The sequence below is a fragment of the Zeus faber genome (assembly GCF_960531495.2).
Source record: "Zeus faber genome assembly, chromosome: 6".
Taxonomy (NCBI): domain Eukaryota; kingdom Metazoa; phylum Chordata; class Actinopteri; order Zeiformes; family Zeidae; genus Zeus; species Zeus faber.
This window is the reverse complement of record NC_137201.1, coordinates 23,744,213-23,759,339: the sequence shown is the minus strand read 5'-3', so window position 1 is coordinate 23,759,339 and position 15,127 is coordinate 23,744,213. Positions and strand designations below refer to the sequence as shown.

Here is a 15,127-nt window from a genome sequence, read left to right as displayed (position 1 = left end):
CTTCAGGCCAGGCTCCGTCCCTCTGCCTCTGCGTATGGGCTACCCGGTGAAGGGTGGAGTTCCTCCAGAGAAGAAGGGCAATCTAGAGCTAATCAAGGTCAGGGTCTGTCCCCCATCGATATGCATGGAAAGCTCCAAAGCGGTTATAAAAGGATGTTTGGAATTAGGTGTACTTAAAGGGGGGGAATGAGAAGGAACCACATCAGTTTTCTAATTAAGTACTACTACAAACTGATGCAAATATACACACATCAGATCACTCTCTGATCTCTGATATCATTCTCGCACCTCCTGGAGAATGCTTTTTTTTTAGTACTCATGGTTTGCATTGAAAAGAAAACCCTAATCGGATGGGGCATGCGAGATGGCATCTGACAAGCTATCTGCAGCTTAAATTTTCTGGTAAAACTTTCTTGTTATTTATTGGTTTTCGCAGCCAGTCTATAGAGCTTCTTTTGATCACCATGTGTATGTCGAGTTATCCACTCTGTACAGTTTGTTTTATGATACTGCGTGGCAGGTTTGCCATAGCTGTAGACCCAGGCTCTAGAATTTATTTATCATCGATTTATCATATGGAACACGAGATGGGAATGGCATGGGGGGAGCGAGGGGGAGGTACGACTGCGAAATGGTGATGTACAAAGACTGTAGTAAAGTCTATGAAACTAAATGATTTTGTGTTGGTTATTCTCTATAAGAATTTATAAAAATAATAACCTAGAGCAACACTTTAATCACCAGACCAACCACTAGATACCACCTTGTCCAAATCCTCCATTTGCTTCCTCGCTACAGCGAGTATGCAGCCTCCATGCAATTGATATAAATGATATAAGTGAAAAATAGTTTTATATCAATCCATGGTTTTTATTTAAGCCATTTAAATGCAATATTCCAGAGAAAACGGCGTCTACCAGCTCCGTCAGTCCACTGAAAACTCTGGAAGCCACAGCAGATGAGCCGCAGTAGAGTCAGTTCCTTGCTTCTAGCTACGTAACATCCGGCAGTAATTCGGTCGCGGAATTTATTCACTTTTTGCTTATTTACTGTCTGCACTAACATTGTTTATTTATTTTTTATTTGTAAGTTTACAAAAAAAAAAATTAATTCTATCTCATATAAGGAGGTGCAGCTATCTTCTGATAAATGCTGTTGTTAAGTGCACTGAGACTTTATTTACTTTTCATTCTTCACTCTTTCACTCTTCATTCTTTCATTCACTCTTCACTCTTCTTTTTACAAAGTTTTGTTTTCTGATTACCTGTGGACATTTATTTAGTTGATACATTTTTATTGAAAAGAAGTATGCTGTAGACAGAGTGCAGATCTACTGAATCAAACAGAGTCAATGCAGACAATAACATTAGTGTTAAATAAATGTTTTTCAATGTTCAGCAATTTTGTGTCATTCACACAAGTCATCCTTGACATGAAAGCAGTCATACGTAGAGTCGTTTTACTACGTATGACGCGATCACTGTATCTTCCTAACAGTTATATTGGCGTTATAGTTATAGTTTTATAGTTATATTTTTAAAGTGGCGCCACAGTGGCGTTACTATCGCCAGTGCAGCTGTACCAGGGCCCAGTAGCTGCTAGGGGCCCATCCAATTGACGCGCCACCGCACCCTTGATCGCCGCGCCAGCAATAGCTCCGCTGTGTGTCACCTTGCCCCGTTCCTGCAAAAAAAAAAAAAAAGTCTGTTGTTTTTTGTTTTGGATTTAGGTTATTTTATTTTACTCTGTTCCCTATTGAGCAAAGCAAAAGAAGCACCATGCGTATTGCATAATGGACCGTGCGTGTCGGACACTCTCTTACCCCATAATGTGTTATTTACTTTTTAAAAAGTGTTGGCTGGGCCGCTGTCCGCTCTGCGTGTCTCTTCAACAAGGGTAAGATCACCAGGGCTACAGTGTCCAGACACCAGCCGCCCTGTTTGGCCTCGGGCCACCTGCAGATTCTGTACCTTAGTCTGTGACAGCTGGAGGCTGCTCTGCAGGATGACGATATTTATTTTGTTCTCTTCCTCCACCACAGGGCGGCTTAAAAGATTACTTTAAGTGCTGAAGCTTGCAAACTCATTGAAGCCTTTACATTCCTTTTGCTTGTTAAAGTTTCTTTGAAAAATAAAAGTGAACTCTATAAACAGTATGGTAGACTAGAAAAATGTGTACATGTACAATTTTCTCCAAGTAAGAATGTTTGTATATGTAGTGGGTTTTTTTTTTTTTGTTTGTTTTTTTTATATCATAACCATTAAAATCATTGTACAATGAGCAAGCACGTGCATGTTTATCTTGATGGACTAATTATTGGTCTTCCGCTGCTTACTGTGATCGGTGTAGATGTACAAATGTTGAGCATTTTTACATTGGAAGGTTGGAAAGTTCAATATTTTTCTGTTGGAGTAACCACAGAATGTCCTTGTTCACATCTTGCAGGTACCAAACTTCCTGCACTTAACGCCTGCAGCCATTAGGAAACACTGTGAAGCTCTGAAACGTAAGACACATAGCTTATATACAATCATATCAATTTGTTATATATCTATATACTGTGTGTGTGTGTGTGTGTGTGTGTGTGTGTGTGTGTGTGTGTGTGTGTGTGTGTGTGTGTGTGTGTGTGTGTGTGTTTATATATATATGTTTATTTATTTATTTATTTTATTTATCTTTTTGAGTTTGAGTGGTTTGTATATTGTTTTTTGTTTTTTTTGCCACCAGCATTTTGTACAGAATGGCCCTCCACCCTTGATACCGTGGAAAAATGCAACAAGCACTTCCCCGTCAAAGTAGAGAGCACAGACTATGTTTCTGCTGGACCCTCACTGAGGAACCCGGCCGCACGCATCGTCCATCTCAAAGTGAGTTCCTTTGCCTTATGAGCGATGAAATTACATTATTGATGAAGAAAGGATGAATATTCCTTGTTGATGGCACATCGTCGGTTTGAGCCCGGTACCAGCAGACCCATGGAAATAACAGAGGGAAGCAGTTTTTTTTTTTTTTTGTTTTGTTTTTTTTCCTCTCAGGGGGAAGTGACAGCGCACCCAACATCATGTCTTGGTGACCTTTGATTAGGGTAGTCTGCACTGACAGATGCAATGTCTCTGTATTATATTTTGCTGTTAGCAAAAGGATCACAGGTCTTTTGTTGTTTTTACATGATCTATTTTCTCTCTCTCTTATTCCTTAGGCAAATTGAAAAGGGGGTGCACTCTAGAGGTGCTGACTAGGAGAACAAACCTTTCGTGTGTGTGTGTGTGTGTGTGTGTGTGTGTGTGTGTGTGTGTGTGCAAATAGATTCATGTTTTTGGGATTACTTCAATACTTTGTTGTCCAGTGGATTATGAGATCTCTCTTTTTTTTTTTATTGTTTTTCATTCTAATTTAATATATTATTTTCCCTGTGAGTCATCATTTTTCATATCATTTTTGGAGATGCATCTTCATGAGGTTTTACCACGGCGTTCACCATTTTGGTTGATGTTTAATGGCTCATAGAATGATTGTTTTGTCAAAGGATAAATCCATTTTCCTGTCACAACTTTGCCGTTTTCATTTTACCCTCTTAAAAATATGCAATACTAATCATGGGCCATCTGCTCCACTGACACTTTGCCTTAGATTACGTAGGTCAGAATTATTCCGACATTAATCCCAGTGGATTAGGCAGAATCACTGATAGATTGCAAAGTAAATCCCATAGGGTCCGAATCCAGTCAAAATGGGCCGAACCTGATTTCCAGTAAGGTCCAGTGCTTCGTCACATCTGCCAATACGTATGAATTCCCATTCACTCTCACACACACACACACACACACACACACACACACACACACACACACACAGAACAGATGTTTATATGCAGGTACTGTTGGAAATGAAAAAAAGAAAATTGACTCCGTTTGTTTACTTGTCCCATCTGTCTCATGTGCACCACTGTTTATTTTACCTCTGCACATATACAGTACATGTATTTATGTTGTCCCCGTCACAAAATGCTGTCAGGAAGACACAAAAAAAATGACACAATTAGTGTGTAATCTCTTTTAGTTTTGATTTATTCTCTCCTCAAAGGTCTGGGCGATTTCCCTGGGACACAACAGGAAAATCAAATGTGTTATGAATTTCCTCTCTCAGGAGTATAGATTTAAACGGCACAGAGCTTGTGTATATGAAGATAGATTAATGGGGGTTTTTTCGTTCTTTTTTTTCATTTGTTAAAAGAAAATCATCCAGGGCCTGTCTAAATATACCCATTTAATATCCTGGCTATTTGAGGAAAAAGGATGAAGGATATCTGTCCGTATCATACACAATGACAGTCCGGTGCATTTTTTTATTTTTATTTTTTGTTACCGTGGTATAATTTGTTGCTGTCCTCAAAGGTGAAGCTTTCCTGTCTGAACCTGGACGACCACGCACGGAAGAAGATGCTCAAACTGGTCGGGGACAGATACTGCAAAGACACGGATATCCTCACCATCCGAACGGACAGGTGAGCGCTGCGCCCAGAAGTTTCCGTTCAGAACTTGAGTTGATTGCAATAGAAACTGCAAAACCGTTTTTTTTTTTGTCTTGGGAAAACGTGTTTTTAATTGATGGCCTTTCCCCTCACCCAGCTGCCCTTTGAGGAAGCAGAATTATGACTACGCCATGTATCTCCTAACTGTTCTCTACCACGAGTCTTGGGTAAGTCCAGTTTACCAGGTTCACTTTACTGTGCTTTGAAAGACTATGGTGTATTTCAAAGAGCAATATCAGAAAGTAGACAAAACCTTTAATTTCCCAAATATAACATTTCAAAATGCATATGTAACACATGATTACATCACATTCACTGTCACCATAACCTTCCAGGAAGAACAAAGAAAGAGTCGAAAAACTTGATCAACACAATGAGGGCCCAATGTCGATAATCAAGATTCGAGAGGTTTATTAGTCATATACATACTTTCATACATATATGCAGTGAATTGTCTTTGCAACGCACCTGGAGATTATGCACAATTGTTACTGAACCGAACATAATAGCTAAACTTATTCCTACCTAGCAACTAACTGATTCCTAAAACGTAATGCAGTTAGTGAATAGAATAATGTAAATAAAATAAAAATAAAATAAGACTCAAAAAGATAATACAAAGTGGGGGTACAAAATATAAGGGAATAGAGTTATGTTTATGGGATAGGCTATTTGTATATACAGATATGTGAATAAAGTGAGTATGGAGATATTCAGGCAGGTAACCAGCACGGTGCTCATGTACTTCTGAACTGGGATACCCAAACTCGATACGGGCATTTTTGGCCATCATACATCCTAGAGGTGATTGGGTGAGATGTCTAATCATAGGAGCCGATCGCGTGGTGTAAAAATGACTTTTTTTTTTTTTTAGCTCAGGTTCCCGTACGTTGAACAAGAAGATGAACAGGATGAGCGTGGACAAGATGGAGACGCTCTTTGTCAAAAGATATTATTTACTGCTTGTTGCCGAAAGCGATGACACGCCGGACATCCCGTATCAGCAATTACGGAGTCGGCCCGTCGTTGCTAAGTTCCTCTCCTGCGCTTGATTTATTCCCTTTTCGTACAAAGAGCCCTGTCTTCCCCTCCCGCACGACGGCAGCCTGGAAGCCGTGCAGCTGGCAGTGCTTACAGCAGAGAATGTGCCCATCTGTTCTTTAAATTACCTTTCTCTCTGTAATGGGGATTGTCGAGTGCGCCGCATGTAAAGGCTTTCCCCGTTCTGCCGGCGTTCCTCCCCTTCTCAAGTTTTGAGCGCGTTCGGTTATGTCATGGCAATTTTCCGCTCTACGGACATTGATCATGAATGCGTTCCTTCATGACGGTGCGACTTGTTCGCAAATTTGGACGAATGTCGAGTCGCGCGATAAGACTCTAGTGTCGTCTGGGGAAATGTGGACGTACACTCTGGAATACTTAGGAAGTTGGGGTCTGTCCGCAGGTAAATGTGGTGTTGTTTTGTGAGTCTGCACCACGGGAGTTGGGTGTCACCCCACCAGACTTGCCACATCTTCTGATGGCTTCGGCAAATAAGCTGGAAGGCTGGTTAGTCACTGTTCAGACTGTACCCACGTCTCACCCATGGTCAAAGGCTTGAATATACAAAATACCTTTTGTAATCCAATAATACGGGTCTGAAGAATGAGGTCCCCCACCCGCCTTCCAACCAAACCATGAATATTTCAGGGTTTCCCCATTCACATAATTGCAACCCCCACCTAATACGAGCCTGTCTGGGGTTGGCTTGGACACCTGTGCCTTTTTCCATGAGCGGCCCGCTCAGGCTCACTGTCGATTTGGCCCTCTGCTCTCGCTCTCTCTTTGTGCATCAGCCTCTCTGCAGCTACCCCAGTTATATTGGGTTAAACTTTATACTCCATCACATTCACCCCCCCCAATGCAAAGGGTATCTTGATGTCCACGTTAACAGCGGCCCTCTCAGATGACGTGTTGCGCACTGCTCCTGGAGGCCAGTTCCCCGAGTCCTGGCGGAAGATACCTGTCATGAATTTGTAAAAAAATAAATAAAAATAAAACCACTGGTTACAATTATGAGAAAAATCCCACCCACGCGGCAAAGTTACACACTTGCCAAGCAAAACTAACTGAACGCAGGCCGCATCGGCAATTGCAAACTGTTTTGACAAGGCGTCGTGTTTCGTACAGTAAGCACTCAGGTTTTACCCGAACATCAGGCAAAGGAGTTATGATTTAATCATCCCAATTCTATTTAACATCATTGCGTCCAACTTGCTTTTCTGACCCTAAATTTGCCAATTTCTGCATCTTGGGGTTTTTTTTTTGGGGGGGGGGGGGGTGTGAAGAATTCAACATCATGAGAAACCTACCTTTAAAAAGATCCTGGTCCTGGCTCTTCCTCCTTTTCCGATGGAAAATGGTAAAGAAATAGGAAACGCAGAAACATTAACTAACACAAAAACATGTAATCCTTAATTGTCAGCGGGACCAGGAGATAATTTTAGGGTTGTTTAATTCCTTCTCTTTACCTCCATGTTGACTGTTAGATAGAGCTTCCTAAGTTGTACTGTGTACATCTCCATTTTACTAATGGGATTTCAAATCCGCCTTCATGGTGTGAGAGACCAAGCCCATTACAGACTGATCACAGCATGGTCAGAGAGACTGCAAACGGCAGCATTGTCCCCTTGACATTTCCCCAAAGATAGGGGAGCCTGTTTTCCCCCTATCAGGTGTTGACCCCGACACTCATTCACATTAAGCCACCCATGCCACACAAGAGTAATCTGGCACCCACCGCCGACTCGCCGTTTGCCTGAAAGCGCGGCTTACCATCGAAAAACCCAAATGACTCTCCCTGTTGTGCAACTGCTGCCTCGCGGAGCTTTTTCTGATCGTGGTTAAGTCACATTAAAAGAAGCCTTTTTTTTTTTTTTCTCTCTCTCTCTCTCTCTCTCCCTGCTTTGATGGGAACGGTGTCCGAGTTGGGAAGCGGAACACTGTCCGCTGCCCTTTAGCGCTCACAATGGAAGGCACAGTGCTGCCCAGTGCTCTCGTGAAAGCTGTGAGAGCGCGGTAATGTTCAAGTTGTAACGCAAGCCCACAAAGAGTCTGATTGTTAGCCATCAGTTTTTGTTTTTTATCTCCCAGTTCGGACAGAGAGACCTTGCTTGCTAATACTACTGTGTGCTAATCCAGACCAACGCTCAAGCTGGTGGCTTGGTGCTGCCATCGACATGGGTGTGGGAAGGCGTTGGTGGTTCAAAAAGGAGGGAAGAATAAGAGTCTGCGCAGTCTAAACTTGCAATTTAAATGTCCTTATTGGATAAAGTTATGACTTCAATAAAGGTGTTTTAATTGCAAGTTTATAGTCTACTCTTTTTTTTATTTTTTTTATTTGGAGGTCTTGGCAGTTCATCTGCTACATACCTGTCCCTCTACATAGGTGTGGAAAGGATCTTGTTTTAAGGTGGTGGTGGGAACTCGGACGGCCTTTCTCTGCTTGTCTCACTCCATGGCAAATGTCGATCCTTTCCTTCCTCTTAAAGGGAAATGCTAATTCAATTGGGTATTTCATGGTAGACATTGGCCAGCTCCCAAACGCCGTACACGCTGTATTGAATGGGGAAAACAGGTGGCCACTGGTCTCTCTGCAAGTCTGTCATCGTCTAATTTTCCGTCCGTTGGCCCAACGCTCTGTAGGTGGATGGAATGACAGACACGGCGTCAGAGCTGTCAGCACTTCACTATTTGCTTTTGTTCATTATATTGAACCTAGAGCGGCAAAAGGGGGGAAAAGGTTGGTTCATTTCCATTAGCGCCAAACTTAATCGTGTTTACGCAGTATTTCATTGCAGTCCTAATAGAAAGTAAAACCTATATGTATAAGGATAATCTGCTGTACGGGAAAAGATTCTGTTCCAGCGGTAAAATACCCTTTCACCCTTTTCATACCCCAGCATTACTGTCAAGGACTTTAATAATGTATTCTCTCTAAACACCCATGTGTTTTCCCTTCTTGGGCTTGGATATAGTCCACACTGGACACTGTATGGATTAGATATGTATCGCCTTAATGATGGTCATTAACCTCATAATCACCCGGTGCGCAAGCTGGCTAAGACTCTGCCACTCCCAAAGCTTCAAGCTGCTGAACAATGAGGCTTATTCTTCTCGGGAGGATGTGATGGCAGAAAGACAGGCGAGGGAAGGAGCACCCACATATGGAGAAATACCATGTCTGAGAGTAGCATCAAAGAGGGAGTGATGGACGGCTTGGGACTCTGAGAATTCACCTCAAGTTTCCATGCCATGTTCTAAGCGGGAGACCAGAACTCAACGTGGAATTTGGACACTTGAGCGTAACTCTTTTTTTCAGTCAAATTCTGGCACCCTTGAGAATGGATTAATATCAAATTCTTAAAGTGTAGTTGAATATAGCTGATATAAATACTTCCAAATAATCTGGAGTGGGAAAACCTCACGCATGTAAACAGGGGTAATGACCTTTTTTATGTATTGTTTTTTGTTTTTTTTTGTTGTTGTTTTGTCATCGTTTAGAAAATCGAGACCTGGGAGGCTGAGAAGACCTTGGCGGACATGGAAGAGTATAGCTGGGAGGGCAGTCCCTCACAAAAGAATCTCCTGGATACGCTGGTTCGCATGAGAACGGCGGGAGAGGGAGAAGGGGAAGTGGCGAGAGAGGAGCTGCTGGGATGTCCCGAGGTCCAGGCGTACAGGGAGTCGGTCACCAGACTGAAGAACGAGGGGGACAGCGAGAGCACCATGCTCCAGTACAGAGATGCCGTGAAGAAAGTATTGAACCTGTAATGCGTAACGACCCATCATCCACCCAGATGAGCTGGTAAACAAGGGATTTGGACTGTAATAACAAGTACAAATAATGCATTAGTATTTTTCCAAGAACCTCTGACCAGATGACCCTCCATCAAGCCGTAATGTTTCCTGTCACAGACGGCGCTTAAGTACCATTAATGTTAACAATACCTTTTAAATGTTCCAATTTTTGTCAGAGCGTGGTATATTTGGAAGTCACATCCTGTACTATTTATTCTCTAAAGCTGACCATCCTCGTCATAGAATGTCTTTGTCAGTTCCGTGCTACACTGAAGGAAGTTATGGGGAAATATACTCCATGGAAATATTAATAGCATACATTTTTGTTGCAAGAATCGTAAAAAAAAGACAGAAGTTATTTTGTACGACAATAAAGGCTTTTATGTTGAATTGGGCCCATTCGATCCACCTCCAACTCCATTTTAGTTCCATTTCTACTTTTTTTTTTTTTTTTTTTTTTTATTTTTTTTTTCAGGCGAAGAGAGGGACCCCAGTGAAAGGAAACATTTAGCGACCGGCTGTTCAAAGTACGAGCCCTCTCTTAAACAGCTTTGGTCTGTGGTCCATGCAGTTCTAGGACAGGAGAAACCCAATGCGCTGTGGAGAAGTGCTGAACTTCAGAAGGCATCAACATCGTCCATGTGACCCGCAGCAAATTGAGGCCGCGCGTTGAATATCGGACAGCCCCAGGATTGTTGCTGTAGCATGTTTTGCTTGGAAGCCCCCATCAAAGCACTTAAGTGTGTGGTGGCAACTAGGCATGGTCCATGAGGTTTGACATAAACATCAAAACGGACTCTTTGGCGTCCATCAAAATGGAGTCCACCAAATGGACGTATCTCCTTTCTTAAGGCAAATTAAACCGCAAGAACACAATGATTGTTTTATCACAGGCCATTACTTCACGAGTGAAACTAAAATCCTAGCTCTTACTTGGGACTTGCTTTTGCTCACACTATCATTCATCAGTTGTCTTTTTTTTTGTTTGTTTTAACCTCTGTTTCCTAATCTCTGACATAATCAGGTCAATTGGCCTCTTGACATCCGTTTTGAGAAAATATCGCCCTTGCATTACCGTTTAATTGGGAGGGGGGGTGTCAGCTCCATCATGGCATTGCTTGTAGAAAGTGTGCGAGTGGAAAAAAGTTTACATTTATGATATGGTAATTTAAACGTGTTTATAAGGTGTCTATATTCTGGATTAGACACGCTGTGGTCAGCCAGCTGTGGTGAATGACAATGACTTAAGATCCAGCTCTTCTTTTTTCGTTGGCCCTCCTCAGTTCCACAACACACGTTCAAGAGCCTTCTCTAACCAAGACGTATTTAATCAGACGCATCGAGCCCCCTTTCGCCCGCCAGGTGGTCCGGTAGCGTCCTTTCCTCTTCCGCCGACCCCGCCAGCTCACCACCACCAGTATGGAGCAGCAGCAGCTCAGCAGCACTGAGACACAAGTGGCCACCACCACCAGCAGAGTGTGGGCAGCCACATGCCACCCGGCCCCCAAACCCCCGACACTGTCATCTCCATCTAACCCCTGGTTCCCCTCGCTATCTGCAGTGTGGTTCCTCCCGAGATGTCCCTTTGTCTCATTGGTGTAGTGATTGCTGCTCTCCATGTTGGACAACATGGCCATGGAGGTTGATGGACTGGCGGCCTCTGCAGAGACAGTGGCTGTCCCACGTTGGGGGAAAGGAGAGGTGCGGTGGGACCGTGTGTTTGCGGTCACTTTTGTAGTGGACGAATAGGACGTTTCAGCTGGTGAAGGGTGTGATGTCCCAGCGGGAGTCCCTGGAGTGACAGAGGCGTATGGGAGAGTGGGTCGAGCGTTAGTGGTGGTAGTGGGGACGTGGGTCGTTGAAGGTACAATTGTGGAGGACAGATTGGTTGTGGATGTTAGGGGTGCGGGTTCGATGTCGATGCTAGGGCTGACGGCTCCTGTTGGGGTGCTGGCCTTTGCGCTGGGTGCTGAGGTCAGACGCTGGGCTGGGGGGAGGGGCGGGTGGTTGAAGTGGCGCTTGTCCGAGGCCAGCGGCTCTGAAGCGTTGACTCTCGTGTAGTGGTGAGGTAAGACACGCACATTGGAGGTGAAGTACTTCCCAAACACCAACAGGTCAGGGTCCACACCTGCAGAGGCAGAAAACCGTGCATTTGAGCAGCCACACCTGACCTGGATCTAGGTGATTGGGTCAGTGTAGCTGCATACCTGTTGCTTGTTGGTTGGTTTAACGAGCAACAGGTTAAAACCCCCATCCCCTCACACACACTCAGGAGAGGAGCCCATGTCCTGACATGTTCTATCTGCTCCTGGGCTATTTCCAGCTGGCCCACTCTACGATAAACTGGTGTTTACAACCCCCTTCTTCTGTGTCTCTGTGCCGGAGGGCTGTGAAGATGCCACTTGGGTGGCATGTGGTAGGCGAAACTGCCACATGTGCATATAAGAAAGGGAATTGTGGTGGTGTGGAAGTATAAGCACTGGCTTATATTTTATCTTGTGTCCTTCAGTCTAACTCACCTTTGGTGACGTTGTAAAGGACAACGTTGCCTCTGTGACTCAGGATGCAGCTCTCCAGTGTGGGACAGTGCAGGTGGTAGCAGTTTACATTTTCTTGAACGGTGTCATAGTGGAATATGGCCAGATTGCAAGAAACTGGTGAGGGACACAGAGAAGGTAAATGAGGTTGCATGATTCTATACCCAGCGGTAGAAAGTAACAAAGTACAACCGCCCCCCTAGGGTAACAAAGCACAGTTTTTCAAGTATATTCTGTTTGAGGCTTTTGACTCTGCTACATTCCAGAGCAAATATCTTTACTTCACAGATCACATCACAGCCACATTACCTTATTTATTGTTTATATCAGGATTTCAATTAATATTCACCGATCAGCCACAACATTAAAACCCCGACAGGTGAAGTGTATAACATTGCTCATGTTGTTCCAATGGCACCTGTCAAGTGGTGAGATGTATTTGGCAGCTAGTGAACAGTCAGTTCTTGAAGTTGATGTGTTGGAAGCAGGAAAAATGGGCAAGCGTAAGGATCTGAGCCACTTTGACAAGGACCAAATTGTGATGGCTAGACGACTGGGTCAGAGCATCTCCAAAACGGCAGGTCTTGTGGGGTGTTCCAGGTATGCAGTGGTTAGTACCTACCAAAAGTGGTCCAAGGAAGGACAACCGGTGAACCAGCGACAGGGTCATGGGCGCCCAAGGCTCAATGATGCGTGTAGGGAGTGTCTAGCCCGTCTGGTGTCATCTCACAGTGCATCACAGTTTGCTGTGTATGGGGCTGCATAACCTCAGACCCGTCAGTGTCCATGCTGACTCCTGTCCAGCGCCGAAAGCGCCTACAATGGGCACATGAGCATCAGAACTGGACCATGGAGCAATGGAAGAAGGCGGCCTGGTCTGATGAATCACGTTTTCTTCTACATCATGTGGATGGTCGGGGTTAGGGTCCGATCTGATGGAGCATCTGTGGGATGTGCCGGAAAAACAAGCCTGATCCATGAGGGCCCCACCTTGCTACTTCCAGGTCTTAAAGGATCTGCTGCTAAGATCTTGTTGCCATATACCACAGGACACCTTCAGAGGTCTTGTGGAGTCCATGCCTCCACTGGTCAGAGATGTTCCGGCGACATGAAGGGGAGATGCACAATATTGGGTGTTGTTTTAATATTGTGGCTGATTGGTGTATATCGAAAGCAAGCCAAAGTAAGCATAAATAAATAAATAAATAAATAAAAAATAGGTCTGGTACTGATCTATCAAACTGCTGATTTAGGATTGCTCATCAATGATTCGTTAGGTGATTCATCAATATCATTGTAAACCACTACGACACCACTTTTACTATATTTATATATTTTTGTAAAACGTAATCAGGATCTGCTCCAGTCCTTATACCAGGGTACCAAATGTTTTTGTTTTTCATGCTTTAAGCACATTTAAGCGCAAGGACCTATTTACAATTTACTAAAGCACAAACGTCAATGTGGTACTTTCACTTTAACTAGACTAACTTTGTCTCTTCAGATAGACTAGAGGGGTATTATATTTCTCTTTTTCGAAAAACACGCTAGAACTCACAGTTCCTGGTCAGGCAGCAGGTCCTGCTGCATTTCAGCGCGGTGTCCTCCTGGTAGACCCTGAGGAGTTGGGCTCCTCTCCGCAGAGACTCCTCGATGTCGATGAAGATCCCTGGGAAGCGACGGATCCAGCAGTTTTTGTAGTAAGACGTGGGCGAGCACCTGGACTCGGTGCGGCACACCAGCATCCACACGGCCAGCAAGCCGCAGGGGACGTTCATTGCGCGTAACGTGCGTCGAACCATTTTAAATCACAATCCGAAGAAGAGGTAACGTACATGTCTGTTGGATGGATCTGATGAGTCTCCTGGTGGGTTTTTTTTTTTGGGGGGGGGGGATGTGGTCCAGTCCTGATGAAGCCAGTAGTGTGTGGTTTAGTGCGTGTCCTCCAGGTGCGTGCGTGTCACCTGGAGGAGGTGGAGACGTGCGTAAAAGTGGGATGCGTAAAATGGACACTGCGCGTAATACTGTGTCTGGGGTGCTTTAAGATTGTTGTGTTCGTTTATTTGCACCAACCTGCTTTTTTTTTCAACTCTTAATGCAACTGTCTTTTTTTTTTTTTTTTTTTTTTTCAGATTTTATAGGTCAGGGGTTCCCAAACGTTTTATGGCAAAGCCCACCATGGCAGATTAAACAAAAAAAAAACCACTATTGCACACGCTTTATGTTTATGTTTGTTTATAATAAACTGCCGTGTATATACTGTTGTCTATATAAACTGCATAACATTTAATTTGAACCTTGCCAACGACAAGAGCAAACCTCACAACAAATAGGTGACCCCTGTGTATTTTATATTATATGTGATCATTTCATAGATATTTCATTTCTGTTTCACACTTTTTAATATAATGTGTTATAGTATACAAAAATGTATTATAAAGTGTGAAACAAAAATCTATTTAAGAAAAATTGCCCCACTGCAATGCCTTCGGGACCCCCAGGCGGCAGAGGTCAGAGGTTTCTCTATTTAACAGTGGAGTGCCTGTTCATATTTTAAAGGTAAAGCCAAATTCGAATAGAATGCCTAATAGGTTGTCCCAGTAAACAGCTCAGACTGATATACAGTATAAACTAGATGACTACAGTAGTTTACCATGAGTTATATTTTTATGAAAATTGTTTTGTTTTAGGTTTTTATCTCATAATCCATCATTCATTTACCTAAATCAGCATGTCCGGTGCTCACAGCGCAGCGTTGTCATTTTTTCAGGTCTGAGTTAAATGTCCCTCCCTTTGGATATGGAGTTCCGTGTAGGCTACTATCGGACTAGTTTTTAGGCCCTAACGAGAGAACGACTTTTTAAAGTATTTGAAAATATGTTTAGAGCATCCAACCCTTATTTGTATTACTATTTCTAATGGCACACAATCCCTTTAATTGTAGACCCACCGGTCCGGCCTCTTGGCCACTGTTGGCTCAGCAGTGGCAACTTAACACCCATAATCATGGTGCGATGTGGAGCTGCCAACGGTGGTTTAAATGGGAACTGGCACCCTCAAGGCTAGCTGGGTGCCAAACCCTCAGAACAGGCCCTGGATGCTGCGAAACCCAGACCACCTCTCTGCAGTTCAAACATCTGAACCCAATCCAGCTGACACAGATCTGGTGAAATCGTTTGCAAAGTGTTGTGAGGCCGCAGTGGCACCAGGGGGCAGTGCT

General features: G+C 43.7%; 2 protein-coding genes across 2 annotated transcripts in view; one reads left to right on the top strand and one right to left on the bottom strand.

Annotated features, from left to right (window-relative positions):
• The window catches only part of mrps35 (mitochondrial ribosomal protein S35), an 11,068-nt gene extending 1,308 nt beyond the window's left edge, over positions 1-9,760 (top strand). Inside the window, exons 3-8 of the mRNA XM_080001714.1 lie at positions 1-97; positions 2,446-2,506; positions 2,728-2,867; positions 4,395-4,504; positions 4,629-4,698; positions 9,074-9,760. The exon at positions 1-97 is cut by the window's left edge and continues 71 nt beyond it. Of these exons, the coding sequence (XP_079857840.1) occupies positions 1-97; positions 2,446-2,506; positions 2,728-2,867; positions 4,395-4,504; positions 4,629-4,698; positions 9,074-9,343 (748 nt within the window). The 3' untranslated portion in view covers positions 9,344-9,760. The remainder of the gene's footprint in view (positions 98-2,445; positions 2,507-2,727; positions 2,868-4,394; positions 4,505-4,628; positions 4,699-9,073) is intronic.
• Positions 9,761-9,770: 10 nt separating this feature from the next.
• mansc4 (MANSC domain containing 4) lies at positions 9,771-13,685 on the bottom strand (the record flags this gene model as incomplete). Its single annotated transcript, XM_080001713.1, has 3 exons — positions 9,771-11,498; positions 11,890-12,024; positions 13,466-13,685. The coding sequence occupies 3 exons, from the start codon at positions 13,683-13,685 to the stop codon at positions 10,669-10,671; spliced, it is 1,185 nt and encodes a 394-aa protein (XP_079857839.1). The 3' UTR covers positions 9,771-10,668.
• Between the last annotated feature and the right edge of the window lie 1,442 nt (positions 13,686-15,127).